The 20,401-nt window shown below is 43.6% G+C and overlaps 1 protein-coding gene across 2 annotated transcripts in view; it reads right to left on the minus strand.

Annotated features, from left to right (window-relative positions):
* Window positions 1-20,401, minus strand: part of LOC115157216 (rho-associated protein kinase 1) — a 79,684-nt gene that overhangs the window by 20,834 nt on the left and 38,449 nt on the right. For both annotated transcript variants that reach the window (XM_029705281.1, XM_029705282.1), the window contains exons 2-14: window positions 17,044-17,125; window positions 14,733-14,833; window positions 14,399-14,536; window positions 14,039-14,214; window positions 11,794-11,878; window positions 9,868-10,012; window positions 8,869-9,007; window positions 8,421-8,512; window positions 5,748-5,907; window positions 1,155-1,224; window positions 834-922; window positions 614-662; window positions 321-456 (exon numbers count right to left, since the gene is read on the minus strand). In XM_029705281.1, the coding sequence (XP_029561141.1) occupies window positions 321-456; window positions 614-662; window positions 834-922; window positions 1,155-1,224; window positions 5,748-5,907; window positions 8,421-8,512; window positions 8,869-9,007; window positions 9,868-10,012; window positions 11,794-11,878; window positions 14,039-14,214; window positions 14,399-14,536; window positions 14,733-14,833; window positions 17,044-17,125 (1,462 nt within the window). The remainder of the gene's footprint in view (window positions 1-320; window positions 457-613; window positions 663-833; window positions 923-1,154; window positions 1,225-5,747; window positions 5,908-8,420; window positions 8,513-8,868; window positions 9,008-9,867; window positions 10,013-11,793; window positions 11,879-14,038; window positions 14,215-14,398; window positions 14,537-14,732; window positions 14,834-17,043; window positions 17,126-20,401) is intronic.

Consider the following 20,401-nt stretch of genomic DNA (forward strand, 5'->3'; position numbering starts at 1 on the left):
TACAAAACATTAGGAACACCTGCTCTTTTCATGAGACTGACTAGTTGGATCCAGGTGAAAGCTATGAACCCTTATTGAGGTCACCTGTTAAATCCTCTTAAAATCAGTGTAGATGAATGGGAGGAGACAGGTTAAAGAAGGATTTTTAAATCTCAATGGATTGAGTCACAATGGATTGTGTATGGGTGCCTTTCCGAGGGTGAATGTGCAAGTGTTTATAATCAGTGTTATAAACTCGTGTATAGACAGAGGTTTGGACTAAAACAATGGGAGATTGGAGAATGACTTAAAGAGAAGGAGAAAAAAAAATCAAGCCTTACCCTCGTTCTCCATGTTACGTCTCTTCTCGGCCTCCTGGTCGGCCTTTCTTTGGTACTCTGTGGCTCGGTGCTGGATCATCATCTTGTCTTTCTCCAGAAGGGACATACTGTCCTCCACACCCTTCCTCACGTTGGCCTGGGAGGAGGGGAGGGTGGCACAGGAGTTAGTACTCAATGTACAGAGCAATTAGGCCCTATATCATGTCTTGTTTGCTGCACTTCTGTAGACTACCGTAGATCGTGATTATGTACTTGCCCTGGAATACGTTTCAGAATACTAAATATTCACTCACCTCCTCGTCCAGCTCTTTCATGATCTTGTCGAGCTTTGTGTTCGTTGTCCTAAAGAACAACAAAGATTAGCACTTTTTGCTTGATTTATCTTTTAAAACGGGAAAACGGATGCATTGTTCATTAAAATACACTTGTTTGTATTCAAAACCAGCATGTATTTTTTTGCTTGAAATCTGACGTAAATTAAATTAAGTTGATTGACAGGTGATTGATTACTACCTGCACTTTTGCTCCATCTCATCCTTTAGCTGCATCTCACTGTGTAGCTGCTCCTCCAGCTGGTAGATCCTCTTCTGCAGGTTCTCCAGCTGAACACAGACAACGTGTAAGACAACACTACAGACAGACTGTAGAATTCATTACGCTTTGCAATACAATAAACTTGTAATCAGTTTGGCATTGCAGAGTAAAATGTTCAAGTAAAATAAACTGATACTAGTGTACACTACGCATTGGAATGTAACAAAAAAAACGTGCAGAGAATTTAGCATTGCAGAAAGTAGCTACTCCAGATGCAACATCTCTATAAGTAGTACTCACATGGCTCTTGTCCTCCTTGGTGGAGCTGCTGCGTTTGTCAACACTCTTGGTGCTAGTGCTCCGGGAGAACCTGGGGGATAGACCACAACAAGTTCAACATTTTGTGTTACAAAGAAGGATTAAAAAGGACATTGTCAATTTCTTGTCAACGATGTACACAAAATACTTTAATGTCACAGTGGAAGAAATGTTTAACATTTGTAAAAAAATAAAAATAAAAAAAAGAATATATCTTGATTCAATGTACAGTCGTGGCCAAAGGTTTTGAGAATGACACAAATATTAATTTCCACAAAGTTTGCTGCTTCAGTGTCTTTAGATATTTTTGTCAGATGTTACTATGGGATACTGAAGTATAATTACAAGCACTTCACAAGTGTCAAAGGCTTTTATTGACAATTACATGAAGTCAATTTACTTTTGGGCCACATCCTGACTGATGGCAGCCCATTCTTGACTAATCAATGCTTGGAGTTTGTCAGAATTTGTGGGTTTTTGTTTGTGCACCCGCCTCTTGAGGATTGACCACAAGTTCTCAATGGGATTAAGGTCTGGGGAGTTACCTGACCATGGACCCAAAATAGATGTTTTGTCCCCCGAGCAACCTAATTATCCCTTTTGCCTTATGGCAAGGTGCTCCATCAAGCTGGAAAAGGTATTGTTCGTCACCAAACAGTTCCTGGATGGTTGGGAGAAGTTGCTCTCGGAGGATGTGTTGGTACCATTCTTTATTCATGGCTGTGTTCTTAGGCAAACTGTGAGTGAGCCCACTCCCTTGGCTGAGAAGCAACCCCACACATGAATGGTCTCAGGATGCTTTACTGTTGGCATGACACAGGACTGATGGTAGCGCTCACCTTGTCTTCTCCGGACAAGCTTTTTTCCGGATGCCCCAAACAATCGGAAAGGGGATTCATCAGAGAAAATGACTTTACCCCAGTCCTCAGCAGTCCAATCCCAGTACCTTTTGTAGAATATCAGTCTGTCCCTGATGTTTTTCCTGGAGAGAAGTGGCTTCTTTGCTGCCCTTCTTGACACCAGGCCATCCAAAAGTCTTCGCCTCACTGTGCGTGCAGATGCACTCACACCTGCTTGCTGCTATTCCTGAGCAAGCTCTGTACTGGTGGTGCCCCGATCCCGCAGCTGAATCAACTTTAGGAGACGGTCCTGGCACTTGCTGGACTTTCTTGGGCGCCCTGTAGCCTTCTTCACAACAATTGAACCACTCTCCTTGAAGTTCTTGATGATCCGATAAATGGTTGATTTAGGTGCAATCTTACTGGCAGTAATATCTTTGCTTGTGAAGCCCTTTTTGTGCAAACAAATGATGACGGCACGTGTTTCCATGCAGGTAACCATGGTTGACAGAGGAAGAACACTGATTCCAAGCACCACCCTCCTTTTGAAGCTTCCAGTCTGTTATTCGAACTCAATCAGCATGACAGAGTGATCTCCAGCCTTGTCCTCGTCAACACTCACCTGTGTTAACGAGAGAATCACTGACATGTCAGCTGGTCCTTTTGTGGCAGGGCTGAAATGCAGTGGAAATGTTTTTTGGGGATTCAGTTCATTTGCATGGCAAAGAGAGACTTTGCAATTAATTGCAATATCTGATCACTTATCAAAACATTCTGGAGTATATGCAAATTGCCATCATACAAACTGAGGCAGCAGACTTTGTGAAAATTAATACTTGGTCATTCAAATCTTTTGGCCACGACTGTATGTTAGAATCAACTTTGCCAGAGATAACGGCTGTGAGTCTTTCTGGGTAAGTCTCTAAGAGCTTCGCAAACCTGGATTGTACAATATTTGCACATTCTTAGAAAATATTCTACAAGCTCTCAAATTGGCAGTTGATAATTGCTAGACAACAATTCAAGTCTTGCTATAGTTTCAAGACGATTTAAGTCAAAACTGTAACTAGGCCACTCAGGAACTTTCAAAGTGGTCTTGGTAAGCAACTCCACTATAGATTTGGCCTTGTGTTTTAGGTTATTGTCCTGCTGAAAGGTCAATGATTCAGTGTGTTGGAAAGCAGAATGAACCAGGTTTTCCAGCATGATTTTGCCTGTGCTTAGCTCTATTCAGTTTATTATTTATCCTAATAAACTCCCTATTCCTTGCCGATGACAAGCATACCCATAACATTATGCGCCACTATGCTTGAAAATATGAAGAGTGGTACACAGTGATGTGTTGGATTTGCCCCAAACATAAAAGTTTGTATTCAGGACAAAATTAATTTCTTTGCAGTTTTACTTTAGTGCCTTATCGTAAACAGGATGCATGTTTTGGAATATTTTTATTCTGTACAGGCTCCTTTTCACTCTGTCATTTAGTATTGTGGAGTAACTACAACGCTGTGGATCCATCCTCAGTTCTCTCCTATCACAGCCATTAAACTCATGGTGAAATCTCGGAGCGGTTTCCTTCCTCTCCGGCAACTGAGTTAGGAGGACCCCTGTATCTTTGTAGTGACTGGGTGTATTGATACACCATCCAAAGTGTAATTAATAACTTTACCATGCTCAAAGGGAGATTCAATGTCTGCTTTTTTTAGATGCCCTTCTTTGCAAGGCATTGGAAAACCTCCCTGGTCTTTGTGGTTGAATCTGTTTGAAATTCACTGCTTGACTGAGGGACCTTATAGATAATTGTATGTGTGGGATACAGAGATGAGGTAGTCATTCAAAAATCATGTTATGCACTATTATTACACAGAGTAAGACCTGAACTTATTTAGGCTTGCCATAACAAAGGAGTTGAAAACCTATTGACTCTAGACATTTCAGCTTTTCATTTTTAATACATTTGTAAAAATGTCTAAAAACATAATTCCTCTTTGACATTATGAGGTATTGTTGGTAGGACAGTGACACAAAATGCCAATTTATTCCATTTTAAATTCAGGCTGTAAGAACAAAATGTGGAAAAAGTCAAGGGGTGTGAATACTTTCTGAAGGCACTGTAGTGACAACACTAGGACCACACTTCCCTGACCCACTGATGACCTGACCAAACCGTGAACACATCACACTGGGTCAAACACTTTGTGGTTGTTATCTAGGTCAGATTACTCTAGTATGAGACATTCATATGTGCATGTCTAACAAGCTCTGGGTGTAATTAGCTATGTTGCTATAAAAGTTGCATTAGATTTATGAGGCAGTATAAAACAACGGCAGTATTGACAGTTCTGATGGCTATAGCAGGTTAAGCTAGAAAGTGTCGACTAGCAGTTGACAGAATAACAGATGACTGTGCCAGCTGGTGCACCCTGACTATTTTGACTGTGGTAAGTCAGGCCTGACTATAGTATGTTGACCATGGTTAAGGCCTTGAGTTTCTCCTGAGCTGACCAGGAAGAGCCTAGGTGATGACTGCCAGTGTTGACTGTAATTGGTATTTGACTGATGAGTGTTCTAGTGAAGCCTGACAGTGTTGACTGTAGTTGGTGACACCAGGCTAAGCGGACAGTGCCAACACATACTCTGGACACCGTTTTCCCGACACAGATTAAGCCTAGTCCTGGATTAAAATGCAGTTCATAAAAATTCTCCAGGAAACATGATTCAAGAGCCTTACTGGTGACTGCTGTAGTAGTTGAAGCCTGGCTATGCTAACAAACTTACTACTGGTGACTGCTATAGTAGTTGAAGCCTGGCTATGCTAACAAACTTACTACTGGTGACTGCTATAGTAGTTGAAGCCTGGCAATGCTAACAAACTTACTACTGGTGACTGCTATAGTAGTTGAAGCCTGGCTATGCTAACAAACTTACTACTGGTGACTGCTATAGTAGTTGAAGCCTGGCTATGCTAACAAACTTACTACTGGTGACTGCTATAGTAGTTGAAGCCTGGCTATGCTAACAAACTTACTACTGGTGACTGCTATAGTAGTTGAAGCCTGGCTATGCTAACAAACTTACTACTGGTGACTGCTATAGTAGTTGAAGCCTGGCTATGCTAACATACTTACTACTGGTGACTGCCTGGCTATGCTAACAAACTTACTGGTGACTGCTATAGTAGTTGAAGCCTGGCTATGCTAACAAACTTACTACTGGTGACTGCTGTAGTAGTTGAAGCCTGGCTATGCTAACAAACTTACTACTGGTGACTGCTGTAGTAGTTGAAGTCTGGCTATGCTAACAAACTTACTACTGGTGACTGCTATAGTAGTTGAAGCCTGGCTATGCTAACATACTTACTGGTGACTGCTATAGTAGTTGAAGCCTGGCTATGCTAACATACTTACTGGTAACTGCTATAGTAGTTGAAGCCTGGCTATGCTAACATACTTACTGGTGACTGCTATAGTAGTTGAAGCCTGGCTATGCTAACATACTTACTGGTGACTGCTATAGTAGTTGAAGCCTGGCTATGCTAACATACTTACTGGTAACTGCTATAGTAGTTGAAGCCTGGCTATGCTAACATACTTACTGGTAACTGCTATAGTAGTTGAAGCCTGGCTATGCTAACATACTTACTGGTAACTGCTATAGTAGTTGAAGCCTGGCTATGCTAACATACTTACTGGTGACTGCTATAGTAGTTGAAGCCTGGCTATGCTAACATACTTACTGGTGACTGCTATAGTAGGTGAACCCCACAAAGGGCAGCTGGTTGCCCACGAAGGCCTTCGGTATGGGGAAGGTCTCCTCGTCTCCCCGGTCCTCCTCAATGTCGTCAAAGTTACTGGTGTCGATGTCACTGCTCAGCTCTGGCACTACCGGGGCCGCCGCTAGAAATACAGATAGACAGGAGGTGGAGGAGAGAAGAGAGGACAGAATCATGACTCACTGCAAGTGGAGAGGTATTCTCATAGTTTTGATGTTTTGGTGCAGAGGCACATTGAGTTGAGAACTTGAGATCATGTTGTGGGGGAAATGCCAGTCAAACTTTGAGGCGTGTACTACATTTTGAAACTTGGAAAGTGCAAAATATAGATTCCAGTACAAGGTGATGGGAGATAAAAGTGTAAGCAACAGTCTCAGGGGAGTTGGGATATGCAAGAAACACACTTCCATTACACACTTGTGTGTAATTTGACAAATATAATCACCCCCCAAATTATTATTACTCTACATCAGTCCCATATCAAATCAAAATTGTATTTATCACATGTACCGAATACAACTGGTGTAGACTTTACAGTGAAATGCTTGATTACGAACTTTCCCAACAATGGAAAGTAAAAAAATAAAATACACAAGAATGGAGCTATATACAGGGAGTACCAGATCAGCGTGTCGAGGTATATACAGGGAGTACCAGTGAGTGAGTGAAGCGAGCGTGAGTGCAGTGCAGTGAAGTGAAGCGTGCGTGAGTGCAGTGCAGTGCAGTGAAGCGTGCGTGAGTGCAGTGCAGTGAAGTGAAGCGTGCGTGAGTGCAGTGCAGTGAAGTGAAGCGTGCGTGAGTGCAGTGCAGTGAAGTGAAGCGTGCGTGAGTGCAGTGCAGTGAAGTGAAGCGTGCGTGAGTGCAGTGCAGTGAAGTGAAGCGTGCGTGAGTGAGTGCAGTGAAGCGTGCGTGAGTGAGTGCAGTGAAGCGTGCGAGCGACCGGGCGCCGTGAAGAGCGAGCGACCGGGCGCCGTCTAGAGCGAGCGACCGGGCGCCGTCTAGAGCGAGCGACCGGGCGCCGTCTAGAGCGAGCGACCGGGCGCCGTCTAGAGCGAGCGACCGGCGCCGTCTAGAGCGAGCGACCGGGCGCCGTCTAGAGCGAGCGACCGGGCGCCGTCTAGAGCGAGCGACCGGGCGCCGTCTAGAGCGAGCGACCGGGCGCCGTCTAGAGCGAGCGACCGGGCGCCGTCTAGAGCGAGCGACCGGGCGCCGTCTAGAGCGAGCGACCGGGGCGCCGTCTAGAGCGAGCGACCGGGCGCCGTCTAGAGCGAGCGACCGGGCGCCGTCTAGAGCGAGCGACCGGGCGCCGTCTAGAGCGAGCGACCGGGCGCCGTCTAGAGCGAGCGACCGGGCGCCGTCTAGAGCGAGCGACCGGGCGCCGTGTAGAGCGAGCGACCGAGCGCCGTCTAGAGCGAGCGACCGAGCGCCGTGTAGAGCGAGCGAGCACAGAGCGAGCGTAGAGCGCAGTGACGGATGGGTGAGTGAGCGCAGTGAAGAGTGAGTGCAGTAAAGAGTGAGTGAGTGAGTGAGTGCAGTGAAGAGTGAGTGAGTGAGTGAGTGCAGTGAAGAGTGAGTGAGTGAGTGCAGTGAAGAGTGAGTGAGTGAGTGCAGTGGTGAGTGAGTGAGTGCAGTGGTGAGTGAGTGAGTGAGTGAGTGAGTGAGTGCAGTGAAGAGTGAGTGAGTGAGTGAGTGAGTGAGTGAGTGAGTGAAGAGTGAGTGAGTGAAGTGAAGAGTGAGTGAAGTGAAGAGTGAGTGAAGTGAAGAGTGAGTGAGTGAGTGAGTGCAGTGAAGAGTGAGTGAGTGCAGTGAAGAGTGAGTGAGTGAACAGCACCTTGGCGTGAGTGTTGATGTGGTCTCCGGCTGCAACGGAGAGAGTGGAGGCGGGGGGCTAAATGTATTAAATGTAAATCCACTGGCTATAGCAGCTCTTTACTGGGTCTATATTAAATACGCTGAAGGGCTGCAGTCATCACTTTGGCCTGGCCACAACGCCCCCAGCCCAGCTCTGGCATCCCCCCAGACTGCTACATGTACAAATTACCTATAACCTGTACCCCTCCTAGCTGCTCTAAAGGAGAGCCGGTGCTGGTGGCATGGCAGGGCATGCCAGAGCTGGGCTGGGGGCGTTGTGGCCAGGCCAAAGTGATGACTGCAGCCCTTCAGCGTATTTAATATAGACCCAGTAAAGAGCTGCTATAGCCAGTGGATTTACATTTAATACATTTAGCCCCCCGCCTCCACTCTCTCCGTTGCAGCCGGAGACCACATCAACACTCACGCCAAGGTGCTGTTCAGTAGGGTACGCAGCAGCAAAAAGCTTTGCAACTACTGGACATGACCCAGGACTACTTTCCTCCCGTTCTCACCCTCAAAATAAACCATCCAGGTTCAAATTGGTTTCAAACTGATACCACCAGTGGAATCGTTGCAATCACTCAGTGCGTGGCCATGGGTTACTGAATGAAATGAATGGTTCTTGTTCTGGAATGTCCTCAGACTGTCTGCAGTAGGTCAATGGGAAACCATGTATTATCACTAAAAGCAGTTTGCCAACAGAGCAGTGCGTGGGGGGGGGGGGGGGGTTACAAACACATAGGAATCATGAAAGCGCTGCTGGTTGACCTGAACACAACTCACTCTCTCGGATGTTCTCCCATGTCCACTGGTCGTTCTTGAAGAAAGGATGCCTCTTGATCTCATCCACCCCGTTACGGCCCAGTCGAACCTCCCTAGTAACAGGGAATCAGAACAAGGTACCGTTTAGTCATTCTGCAATCCACTGATAGACTCTGTATAACAATGGACTTTATGGCTTTGAAACTAACTCTGAACACAACGGAGTGAAAAATGTAGACATGATTGATAGCTCTTCAGAAGAACACAGCTTGATGTTTGACTGATTACTAAGTCTAATCAAGTCAATGAGTTCATGACACTAGTCCCTTTCCATCTACTTGTCAACTAGGGAAATCATTTGTAAAACATGAAAGATTACTCTGACTAAAACGGTATAAAAATCAGGGCTTTCCGCACCACCAGTTTTTATTTCCTAACCGCGCATAAAAATAAAGTCATCATCACTCACCTGTCAGTCAGGAAGGCACAGATGAGGTTCTTGGCATCCTTGGAGATGTCGCTGTCTTCAGGGAAGGTCAGTGCGTTCTTGTGGTTCATGATCTTACTGTACGTCCCCACCAACGAGTCAGCGTAGAACGGTGTGTCACCTATAGACACACAAAACCACAGGCAGTGAGGTTAGCTAGTGAGCCCAGCCAAGAATACATATTTTCAATGGTTCTCAATGGGGGTTTGCTTAGCCTAAATGTAAACCCTTAACCATTACCCTAGCCTTGAACAAAGTTTGATCCCTATACCTAGCCTCTTCCTTGAGGTTGCGGCAATGTAGGGCTGGGTGATATATTAAGGTATACTGGTATGGATTTTTACAATACCGTCTATAAAAAGTTATTCTGATAGTGTTAAATAAATGAAAAGTTCTACAAATTGGACAACTCAGTTTTGTCCTAGTTCGGTTGAGTATGAAACAATCAGAACGGAGGAAGCCCATTAATATTAAAACCACTTAGAATTCATTTGTTGCCATCCTAACTATTACAAATATATTTAAAACTTTTTTTTGTCTATTTTATTTTTATTTAACTACGCAAGTCAATTAAAAACAAAATCGTATTTACAATGATGACCTACCAAGAGGCAAAAAGCCTCCTGTGGGGACGGGATGAAAAAATTAAGTAAACGCGATTCGCTACAAGTGGCCAATGTGTGAAACAAGATACTGTATATGCAGTAAAGGAGCAACAAGATGGAAAGAATACTAACTTCCTCTTTGCATAGTATGGATTCATGGCATGATGATTACACAATATGACAAAACAAGGGGAAGACGTTATGTACTACCAGAGTCAAATAAGAGAGGGAATAGAAGACTATGCTCAATGGTATTTTTGCTGCCTGTAAATGAATGGGAATACTCTGCTTCAGAACTACAATAGGGGTTCAAATTGTACGACCAGTTTGTTTCTGATCTTAACAGCGTGAGAAAAGATCTCTTACTGCGACTCACCAACAAGCATCTCATATAGGAAGACTCCCACGGACCACCAGTCACACTCCCGGCCGTAATATCCATCTCCTCCCTGTGATTTTAGTACCTCTGGTGAAATGTAGTCTGGCGTTCCCACTGCTGTGTCGCATCGTACCATACCATCCTGAAAGAGCATTAATCATAAACTCCTATTCTACTGTATTTATAAACACTGCTGTGTCATATCATACAAAGCTTATATGCTCTAAAATACATAAGCTTTCATAGTTCAAGAAAGCAAACAAATTGTAGGCCTAAGTGCTGATACAGTGCCTTCAGAAAGTATTCATACCCCTTGACTTATTCCACATTTTGTTGTAATTACTGCCAGAATTCAAAATTGATTAAATTGATTTCTCTCACCCATCTAAACACAATACCTCAAAATGACAAAGTGAAAACATGTTTTTTTTTACAGAAATCTAATTTATTCACAACTCTGTCAATACTTTGTAGGAAGTACATTTTGCGCCGATTACAGCTTTGAGTCATCTTGGGTATCTCTGCATCAGCTTTGCACATCTGGATGGAGATATTCTCCCATTCTTCCTTGCAGATTTTCTCAAGCACAGTTAAGTTCGATGGGGTGCGGCAGGAACAGCAATCTTCAAGTCTTTCCACAGATTTTCAAATTAAATTTAAGTCTGGGCTTTAGCTGGGCCACTCAAGGACTTTCATATTCTTATTCTGAAACCAGTACAGCGTTGCTTTGGCTGTATGCTTGGTATCATTGTCCTGTTGGAACAAAAATCTACACACCAGTCTAAGGTCGATTGCACCCGAAAGCAATTCTCAAGGATTTTCCTGTATTTGGCGCCATTCATTGTTCCCTCTATCCTAACCAATGGCTGCCACCACCATGCTCCACGGTAGGGATGGTGTTAGACGGGTGATGAGGTATGCCTGGTTTTCACCAGACAAAGCGGTTTCCATTCAGGCCAAAGAGTACATTTTTTGTATCATCAGACCACAGAATATTTTGCCTTATGATCTCAGTGTCTTTTATGTGCCTTTTTCTCAGGAGCAGCTTCCGTCTGGCCACTCTCCCATAAAGCCCAGATTGGTGAAGTGCTGCAGAAACTGTTGTACTTCTGGCAGGTTCTCCCATCTCAGCCAAGGAACTCTGTAGTTCTGTCAGAGTGGTCAATGGGTTCTTGGTCACCTCCCTGACCAAGGTCATTCTTGCCTGGCTGCTCAGTTTGGTTGAACGGCCAGCTCTAGGCAGAGTCTGGGTAGTTCCATAATTTGTTCAATTTCCCCAATGATGGAGACCACTGTGCTCTTGGAAACTTTCAACACTCTAGAAATTGTTTTATAACCTTCCCCAGACATAAGAATTGTGATGAGGCAATCTGAGATCTACGGACAGTTCCTTGGACTTCATGGTATTGATTTTGCTTTGACATGCACTGTCAACTGGGACCTTAGACAGGTGTGTTTATCTAAATCATGTCCAAACAATTGAATAGGCAACAGGTGGACAATTTGTAGTGATCAAGAATGATCAAAGGAAATTTGATACACTCGATCTCAATTTGGAAGGGCTGTGAATACTTATGTAAATTAGACGCATTTCATTTTCAATAACATTTTTTCACTGTCATTATGGGTCATTGTGTGTAGATGGGTGAAGAAAAAAATATTTTTTAATTCAGGCTGTTACAACAAAAATGTGGAGCAAGTCAAGGGGTATGAATGCTTTCTGAAGGCACTGTATGTAAGAGGGAGAATGCTAAGAAAATGTGTTAAAAGTTGCAAATCTTGATAAACCACCACTAAGCTTAATTAAATAGAGCATTTGGAAGCAGCAAACAGTTTAAACAACAGTCTACTGTACAGTGTGATAGTGTCGACTAACTTCTCATTATCAGTCATGGAGCGTTGGAAGGCTAGTGCGATAGCTACCTTGTTCATTTTCATACAGGTCCCAAAGTCTGCCAACTTCAAGTGGCCTGCTTTGTCTAGCAACATGTTATCAGGCTTCACGTCCCTGAAAGACATAAAAAGACACTTAACCTCTCTGGGATATGTGGGACGCTAGCATCCCACCTCGACAACAGCAAGTGAAATTGCAGGGTGCCAAACTCAAAACAACAGAAATCTCATAATTAAAATTCCTCAAACATACAAGTATTATACACCATTTTAAAGATAAACGTCTTGTTAATCCAGCCACAGTGTCTGATTTCAAAAAGGCTTTACGGCGAAAGCATACCATACGATTATGTTAGGTCAGCGCCTAGTCACAAAAAAAACAGCCATTTTCCAGCCAAAGAGGAGTCACAAAAAGCAGAAAGAGAAAATGAATCACTAACCTTTGATGATCTTCATCAGATGGCACTCATAGGACTTCATGTTACACAATACATGTATGTTTTGTTCGATAAAGTTCATATTTATATCCAAAAATCTCAGTTTACATTGGCGCATTATGTTCAGTAATGTTTTGCCTCCAAAAAACATCCAGTGATTTTGCAGAGAGCCACATCAATTTACAGAAATACTCATCATAAACTTAAAGTTAATCTTTATGTCCAAATACCTCCTTTTTGTTCGCGCGTTTAGTTCACTATTCCAAATGCACAAGGCGCGGGCACTAAGTCCAGACGAAAAGTCAAAAAAGTTCCATTACAGTTTGCAGAAACATGTCAAACGATGAATAGAATCAATCTTTAGTATGTTTTTATCATAAATCTTTAATAATATTCCAACCGGACAATTCCTTTGTCTTTACGAATTGAAAGGGAACGGAGCTCGTGCTCACGGCCGCACGCGTGACTAAACTGAAGGCCATCTGCTTAGAGTGCTCTTATTCGCTCCCCTTTCACAATAGAAGCCTGTAACAACTTCTAAAGACGGTTGACATCTAGTGGAAGCCTTAGGAAGTGCAATCTGACCAAATTTACACTGTATATTGGATAGGCAATCACTTGAAAAACTACAAACCTCAGATTTCCCACTTCCCGGTTGGATTTTTCTCAGTTTTTCGCCTGCCATATGAGTTCTGTTATACTCACAGACATCATTCGAACAATTTTAGAAACTTCAGAGTGTTTTCTATCCAAATCTACTAATAATATGCATATCTTAGCTTCTGGGCCTGAGTAGCAGGCAGTTTACTCTGGGCACATTTTTCATCCGAACGTGAAAATACTGCCCCCCAGCCCAAAGAGGTTAAGGGATAATCAACAAGAGGTTATGCGTTCTCTGGAAAATAATGAATGAAGTGGGAGGAGTCTTCCACGATGCGCTAGCAGAGTAAAACTGACCTTCAATGGAGTTGCATTAGTTTCCAGAGAACGCATAAAGCCCTAAGTTGATTATCCCTTTAATACCATGGCGATAATTTAACACATTTGCCGGTAGAAATTTGTTCATTTGCCACTAGAAATGTGTCCAACCTCCACTGAAGTAGCTAGCAAGTTTACAAGAGTGACAGTAGTTGCCTTGGTAACCAAACAAACAAACAGACTTGCTAGTTTAGCTAATCAAATCAGCAGTCCTAGCTTGCTATTATGAAAATTGAATTTAACAACGGCAATAATGTTTTCAATTCGATTTTGCTTTCAACAGCAGCTCAAACACAGAACATGTAAGAATGAACTATAGCCATTGAATTCTACCGTGCAAATATACCGTGCGTTATAATGAAATAATGCATGCTCTAGAATGCCCTTCAAGCCAATCAGATGGAGTATTCAACAATGCCATTGCACAAAGTAATTTATCAAATGGGTGGTTCGAGCCCTGAATGCTGATTGGCTGACAGCCGTGGTATATCAGACCTTATACCACGGGTATGTGACAAAGCATTTATTTTTACTGCTCTAATTACATTGGTAACCAGTTTACAATAGCAATAAGGCCTGAAGGGTTGTGGTCTATATGGCCAATATACCACGGCTAAGGGCTAACCCTTCTTATTGCTTAAATAACCAGCAGTTCTCGAACCTAAAACCTGATATTATACAAGCAAAGCATTCTCAAACCAACAACAGTACATTAAACAGGTGATTTATGTCCCTGTCAAGGAGGCTTTAGAAGGGTGGAGAAAACTGCCACTACAGAAAAGAGGAAGAAGTGGAGACACTAGAGCCACCTTTACAATAGAAGAGACGAAGTCCAGTACCAGTAACAGCAACAGTAGTACCTGTGTATGAATCCCATGGCGTGGATCCCGTCCAGAGCCAGCACCACCTCGGCGGTGTAAAAGCGGGCCCACTTCTCGGGGACGTCATAGTTGCTCATCAAGTTGACCAGGTCTCCGCCGGGCATGTACTCCATCACCATGTAGAGGTAACGGTCATCCTGGAACGCATAAAACAGCTGTGTGGGGGGGGGGGGGGGGGGGGGGGTTAGTGACCAAACATCATTAGGAGGAATGGAGAGGAATGCAACAAAAAAAGAAATTGCCTGAATCTCAATCACTGTGCTTCCTTACAGATTATTCCTAGTAGGCAAAGTGAGGACGAGACTAAGGAGTCGCTATAAAGAACCATGCGTTCCATACCTGCACCACCAGGGCGCTGTTGGCAAAGGCCATGATGTCCCTCTCCTCCCAGAAGAAAGCAGAGTCCGACCTCTTGATCATCTCAAACTTGCTAAGCAGCTTCATGGCATATACCTTCATCGTGGCTTTGTGTCTTACCTGGGAGAGAGGAGAGAGTCTAGTTTGGGCGTATGGCGTGCGTCAAGCCAAACCTATAGCCATATAATAATAATAATAATAATAATGTTATACTTCTATATCGGTCTGCACTAGATGTTTGAAGGCAAAGCAGACAGACAAAAGTTGATGTGATTCACACAGGACAAATTAGCATAACCATAATGGCGATCCTCACCAACTGCACTTCTCCAAACGCCCCCCTCCCGATAACCTTGACCACCTCATAGTCCTCTGCTTTCATCCGCAGGTCCCGAATCTTACTGATGGTGTCCTTATCTAAAGAAGAGAGGTGGAGAGATGACATTAAAAGGAAACATGTTAGAACTGGATAGATTAGTAAGTTACTGAAGGGACTTTGTCCACCGCATCAGGCAGAGAATACAGAAAAAACACAAAAATAAAACCGCAGATGAAAATCTGTAATAATAACGTCACTAGATATCTGAAGTACAGGTACCAGTGAACTTGGATGTTACATACACACCAGTTAACCTTGACCAGTGATCCATGCCTCAGGACTACCTGGCCTGATGACTCCTTGCTGTCCCCAGTCCACCTTATCGTGCTGCTGCTCCAGTTTCAACTGTTTTGCCTGCGGCTATGGAACCCTGACCTGTTCACCGGACGTGCTACCTTGTCCCAGACCTGCTGTTTTCAACTCTCTAGACACAGCAGGAGCGGTAGAGATACTCTGAATGATCGGCTATGAAAAGCCAACTGACATTTACTCCTGAGGTGCTGATCTGTTGCACTCTCGTCAACCACTGTGATGATTATTATTATTATGATTATTATGATTATTATTATTATTATTATTATTTGACCCTGCTGGTCATCTATGAAGATTTGAACATCTTGGCCATGTGCTGTTATAATCTCTACCCGACACAGCCAGAAGAGCACTGGCCACCCCTCATAGCCTGGTTCCTCTCTAGGTTTCTTCCTAGGTTCTGGCCTTTCTAGGGAGTTTTTCCTAGCCACCGTGCTTCTACACCTGCATTACTTGCTGTTTGGGGTTTAAGGCTGGGTTTCAGTACAGCACTTTGTGACATCAGCTGATGTAAGAAGGGCTATATAAATGCATTTGATTGATTCTTGACATACTTTCTACATTTGGGTTGCATACGGTTGAGAGGGATATTCATACCATCCCAGGTTGTTTTTTCTGGCAGACAAAGCAATAAAAGAAACCTCTGTCTTTGAGCTGATGGGATTTCTCCACTGACTGCTTTACAGTACTGAGAGCCTATCTGATGTAACAACTCTGGCTTCCCTGCCCTTGGGAAGATAGTATTCAGCCAAATTTGGTCATAGCTGAACAGGAGGGATAGTTTTTCTATTTGCATGATTCACAACTGGCACAAGAATGCATGGGAAAAAGGGGGGCTGAGTGCAGTGCATCAGAGTTCAATTGATCTAAAAATAAAGCCAAGGACTAGAACTATTAAAATGAGACCATTTTGAATGCAGAATGGTTTCCAGCAGTTACGGTTTCAAGGTTTCATAACTAAAAGTACATGATCGAGTAAAGTACATGATCGAGAAGTGATTAAAAAAAAAAAAAAGTGCGATAAAAATTACATTTTTCACAAGCATTTTAAACATGATTTTATTCCCACGTGCTTGGACTAAAATATGGGGGGGAGAAAAAAAATCACTTGTTTGTGCTGTCCGCGGAGATGTTAGCTAATGTGATTGAGTGTAGTCTAGGCATATTGGCTACTGGTCTCATACAGAATATGATTAGACTACATGTCATGGGTTAGTCGTCTGCAAGGAGGAGAGCACTAGCAGTACAAAGAACACAGACCCCCTGAAGGGATGACATTGGCAACCAGACCCTTTCACAAAACAGTTAGTCCATTACCATAACGTCCTTCAAGGCCTCTCCAACACTGAAAGTACCCAGCAAGACTAACTGAACAAATAGCCTGTGATAGATGTAGCCCCAAGGCTTTACAGTTGCTCGCATTGACCGTTTATTTCCAATATGGGGAACAGTTTGTGAAGAATTGTCCACATCTATGGTAGATGCTTTACTGTCATTGTAGCCACATACACAGAAGAATATATAACCATATTCAAAAACTAATGACATGCCAAAATTGTAGACAGTCCATGTGTTAAAATGCCACAAGGTCTAAGTTCCAGTCATATTGACATGGTGGTCCCCCAGTCTGAAGGGGACACCATGTGGGTCACCAGCCACTCATTAAAGCCCATTTGTTGAGGACACCGAGTGGACTGAGCTGCAGACACAATAGTGCCATGGAATGTATAGAGGCAAGGCGGTGACCCCAAAACGGCCTCCACTCTCTCCTATATGTGTGTGTGTGTGTGTGTGTGTGTGTGTGTGTGTGTGTGTGTGTGTGTGTGTGTGTGTGTGTGTGTGTGTGTGCTACAAATATGATGTAAGTGACACAGATTCTGCACAAAGGGAGGAGGACATTTGGGGGAGAGGAACCTTGTATAAGCTAGCTACTTACATCTATTCAAGAAGTTGTCGATGCTTTTGTTTTTTCTCAGGGCTGGAAAGTCAAGGTCATACACCAACGCGTCCAAGCCATCCTAGAGAGAACGAAGAGAAGCATTAATAGAAAGCATAGACTTCAAGACCACAACTGGGGCAAATTCTCTACAATACTCTAACCAGCTCACTACTAGCACTATGTAGCTAGCCTACAGTACAACTAATATCTGGTGCAAAGCATGTTAACTGGAGGTTATAGGCTATAACCCAGCTAAAGGCCAAACCGTCACAATAAGCAACCTTGCAAGCAGTAGCCTCAAACTGGCTTAGGCAACAGCGGCCAAGGTTTTCAGCTAATCACAAACAAAATATCCTATTTCTGTGCCACTTGTAGCTTAAATGGCTATAATTTAGTTAAACCGATTAATAGCAGATCTGGTGACGGGTTTAAAAGGGTTTTGTTTTACAACTTTAGCCATGTTTAGGGAGTTTTGGACTCTAAAAAAACACCAAGTCACATTAAATTATAGGGCTTGTGTTACACTACACACAATCACAGCAATGGTGTGAGGTCAAACGTCTGACTATCTATGGTCCTCAACAAAAGGATGGACAGAGCCTATTCAGTCATTTGGAACAGCTCATTACCATACAGGAAGATTTGAAAAAAGACCCCAGGATGATGTACATAAGAAACAAATGATCTATGGCCAGCTTAGCCACACGCATTGGGCGTCACACAGGAATTGAGACTTCATTCAACACCCGGCAGCAACTCCTCAAAACAGCAACTGAAGTAACTGAAGAATCATAAAGCCCTTCATCTGTGGGTAGTGATGATTTCCTGAACTTCTCAGGTCAGGGAGCTCTTCAATGCAAACGAGTTCCTAATTTACACTCAATTTGGCAGGGCATAGACAATTAGTACCTTACCTCAAATGGACCTAGTCTGTCGAAAAGTATGTAAACGCTGCAGTGACAGACAGTTATCTCTACAGCTCATCATGACATAAGGTCATCCATATGATTATATTACTCCAACATGATGATTAACCCCATTCATCGCCCAGCTGTGAACATAAGGGTCCTCCTTAGAGCCTGGGTCGGGCCCTGCTGGGGAAGAAGTGTTACCGGCCGGCAGACCAGCGGGATTTAACCTAATCTTCCTTAATCCAGGATGTCTCACACACAGAGGGCAGTGGCACATCAAAGATAGCAGTAGTATCCAGGGCCTATAACAGGACATGTATGGTTCAGTAGTATCCAGGGCCTATAACAGGACATGTATGGTTCAGTAGTATCCAGGGCCTATAACAGGACATGTATGGTTCAGTAGTATCCAGGGCCTATAACAGGACATGTATGGTTCAGTAGTATCCAGGGCCTATAACAGGACATGTATGGTTCAGTAGTATCCAGGGCCTATATCAGGACATGTATGGTTCAGTAGTATCCAGGGCCTATAACATGGTTCCTTCCTTGGCTTCCCCACGAGTGAGAAGGAACCTTACCCTTCATTATTCTGATCGAGTAGGGCCTAGATGTGATGTCTTACGTTCTGTGACTCCTGAGCACAGGACTTCCACCCTTGTCTACCTAGTTGACTTAAACAAGCAGTCTGTGTGAAAACAAAACAGATGACACTACAGACATAAAGCCCTACCCTCCTCCTGCATCCTAATGGATAAAAACAAAACAAAAAGACATGTTGAATCAGCTGCAGCTCAGACAAGCAGATGAATCCTCTTAAGTAACTCCTGTGATGGTGTAGCAGTGTTTGTGGTGGTCATGGCCTCTTTAGAGTAGCAGGCATGAAGACTGAAGTCTTCAGGGAAAGAGATGGAGGGAAGAAAACTAGACATTCAAAGAAGGGGGGCGAGAGTGTAGAGTAAGAAAAATGGGAGAGCTGGCTGGATCAGCCCACCCGTTTGTCATGGCTGAACTGAGGATAGATGCATAGATTTCACAGCAGCTCTTCTCAACGGTGGGCTGAGTGTTCCATACAGAGGGGAAAATGGGGCCTTGTATTTGACCATGGTGCAGAGCAGATGAGAAAGCCTCTCCCCCTCCGCCTCCCTCCCTGCCGCAGAGAACTCTGGATGGCCACAGTTCGCATTCCTCAACAGGACTCCACACGTCAGAGTGCTATTTTTAAGTATGTGGCCAAACAAGTTCAAGGAAATGCTGAAAAAAATTATAAATTGTACAAAAGTCACAAAGTGAGGCCCCTTCTTTTCAATGCCAACTCCAACCATACTGGTTCAGTTTCTTTGCCCTTGGCATGATAGTGTGAAAAGGGTCATGAAACCAAACCAGTACGGTTGGAGATGGCATGGTGTGACAACTCCAACCATACTGGTTCAGTTTCATTACCCTTTTCACACCATCATGCCAACTCCAACGGTACCGGTTCAGTTTCATTACCCTTTTCACACCATCATGCCAACTCCAACGGTACCGGTTCAGTTTCATTACCCTTTTCACACCATCAGTAATGTTACAGATGTGTATTTTTTCCCAGCTTGATTCCAGACACTATGATGGATGTGTAACTAAGCCAACACGGTAGACAACTTCAGCTCAGTAGTGTGAAAAGGGTATTAGAGTACCAGAGGTGTATGGACCCAGCAGCCCTGGGAAGAAACACACTCAGGACTCCCAGTCTATCTGCTTTCCAAGCACAGGAGGGCAATGGTGCAACAACTAGTGATAACAAAAAGGCCACTCTAAAATATGCAGTTGTGTCACACAACACAATATCACAGATGTCTCAAGTTGTGTGTCCTACACCACTGCTTATCTTCTCCGCTCTACAGAGGATGGGGTCCATCCAAATCATTGTGTGCCTGGACCCGGTCTTGACATTTCAAGGCTGCGCTGAGACATTGACTTACCAGGACTCCAAGTCCCGCTCAGGTCATCCCAACCATAAATGATCAGCACTATCATGATACGGCAGGCCTGCAACAGGTAACCATCATTGACTCCTGTTTTAGCCCACATTCTCACTTGAGGCATAGGCCCAATTGTACAGTTCTAGAAAATCTTGCATCTATACCAATTCAAGCTAGCCATATGGCAGTGGTCACCAACCGTTTTGAGTCTAGATCACTTTCGCAGTCAAAAGGAAAGCAGAGATCTACCACTAAGAATGTATTTATTTACTATCATGACTTAAAAATAAGAACAATGAACCTAATAAAAACAGTTCTGTAGGAATCAGGTTTGTGCAGTAGGCCTAATACATTATCACAGCATACTGGCTATATGCCTGGCCTGCCAATATTGTTATTCTCAGACCTTAAATTTCAAAAATCAAGCTTTGATAAAAATTCAGACTTGGATGACTGCTCAAAACTATTTCATCCCCCCGC

The sequence above is a fragment of the Salmo trutta genome, chromosome 21 (genome assembly GCF_901001165.1).
Source record: "Salmo trutta chromosome 21, fSalTru1.1, whole genome shotgun sequence".
Lineage (NCBI taxonomy): Eukaryota > Metazoa > Chordata > Actinopteri > Salmoniformes > Salmonidae > Salmo > Salmo trutta.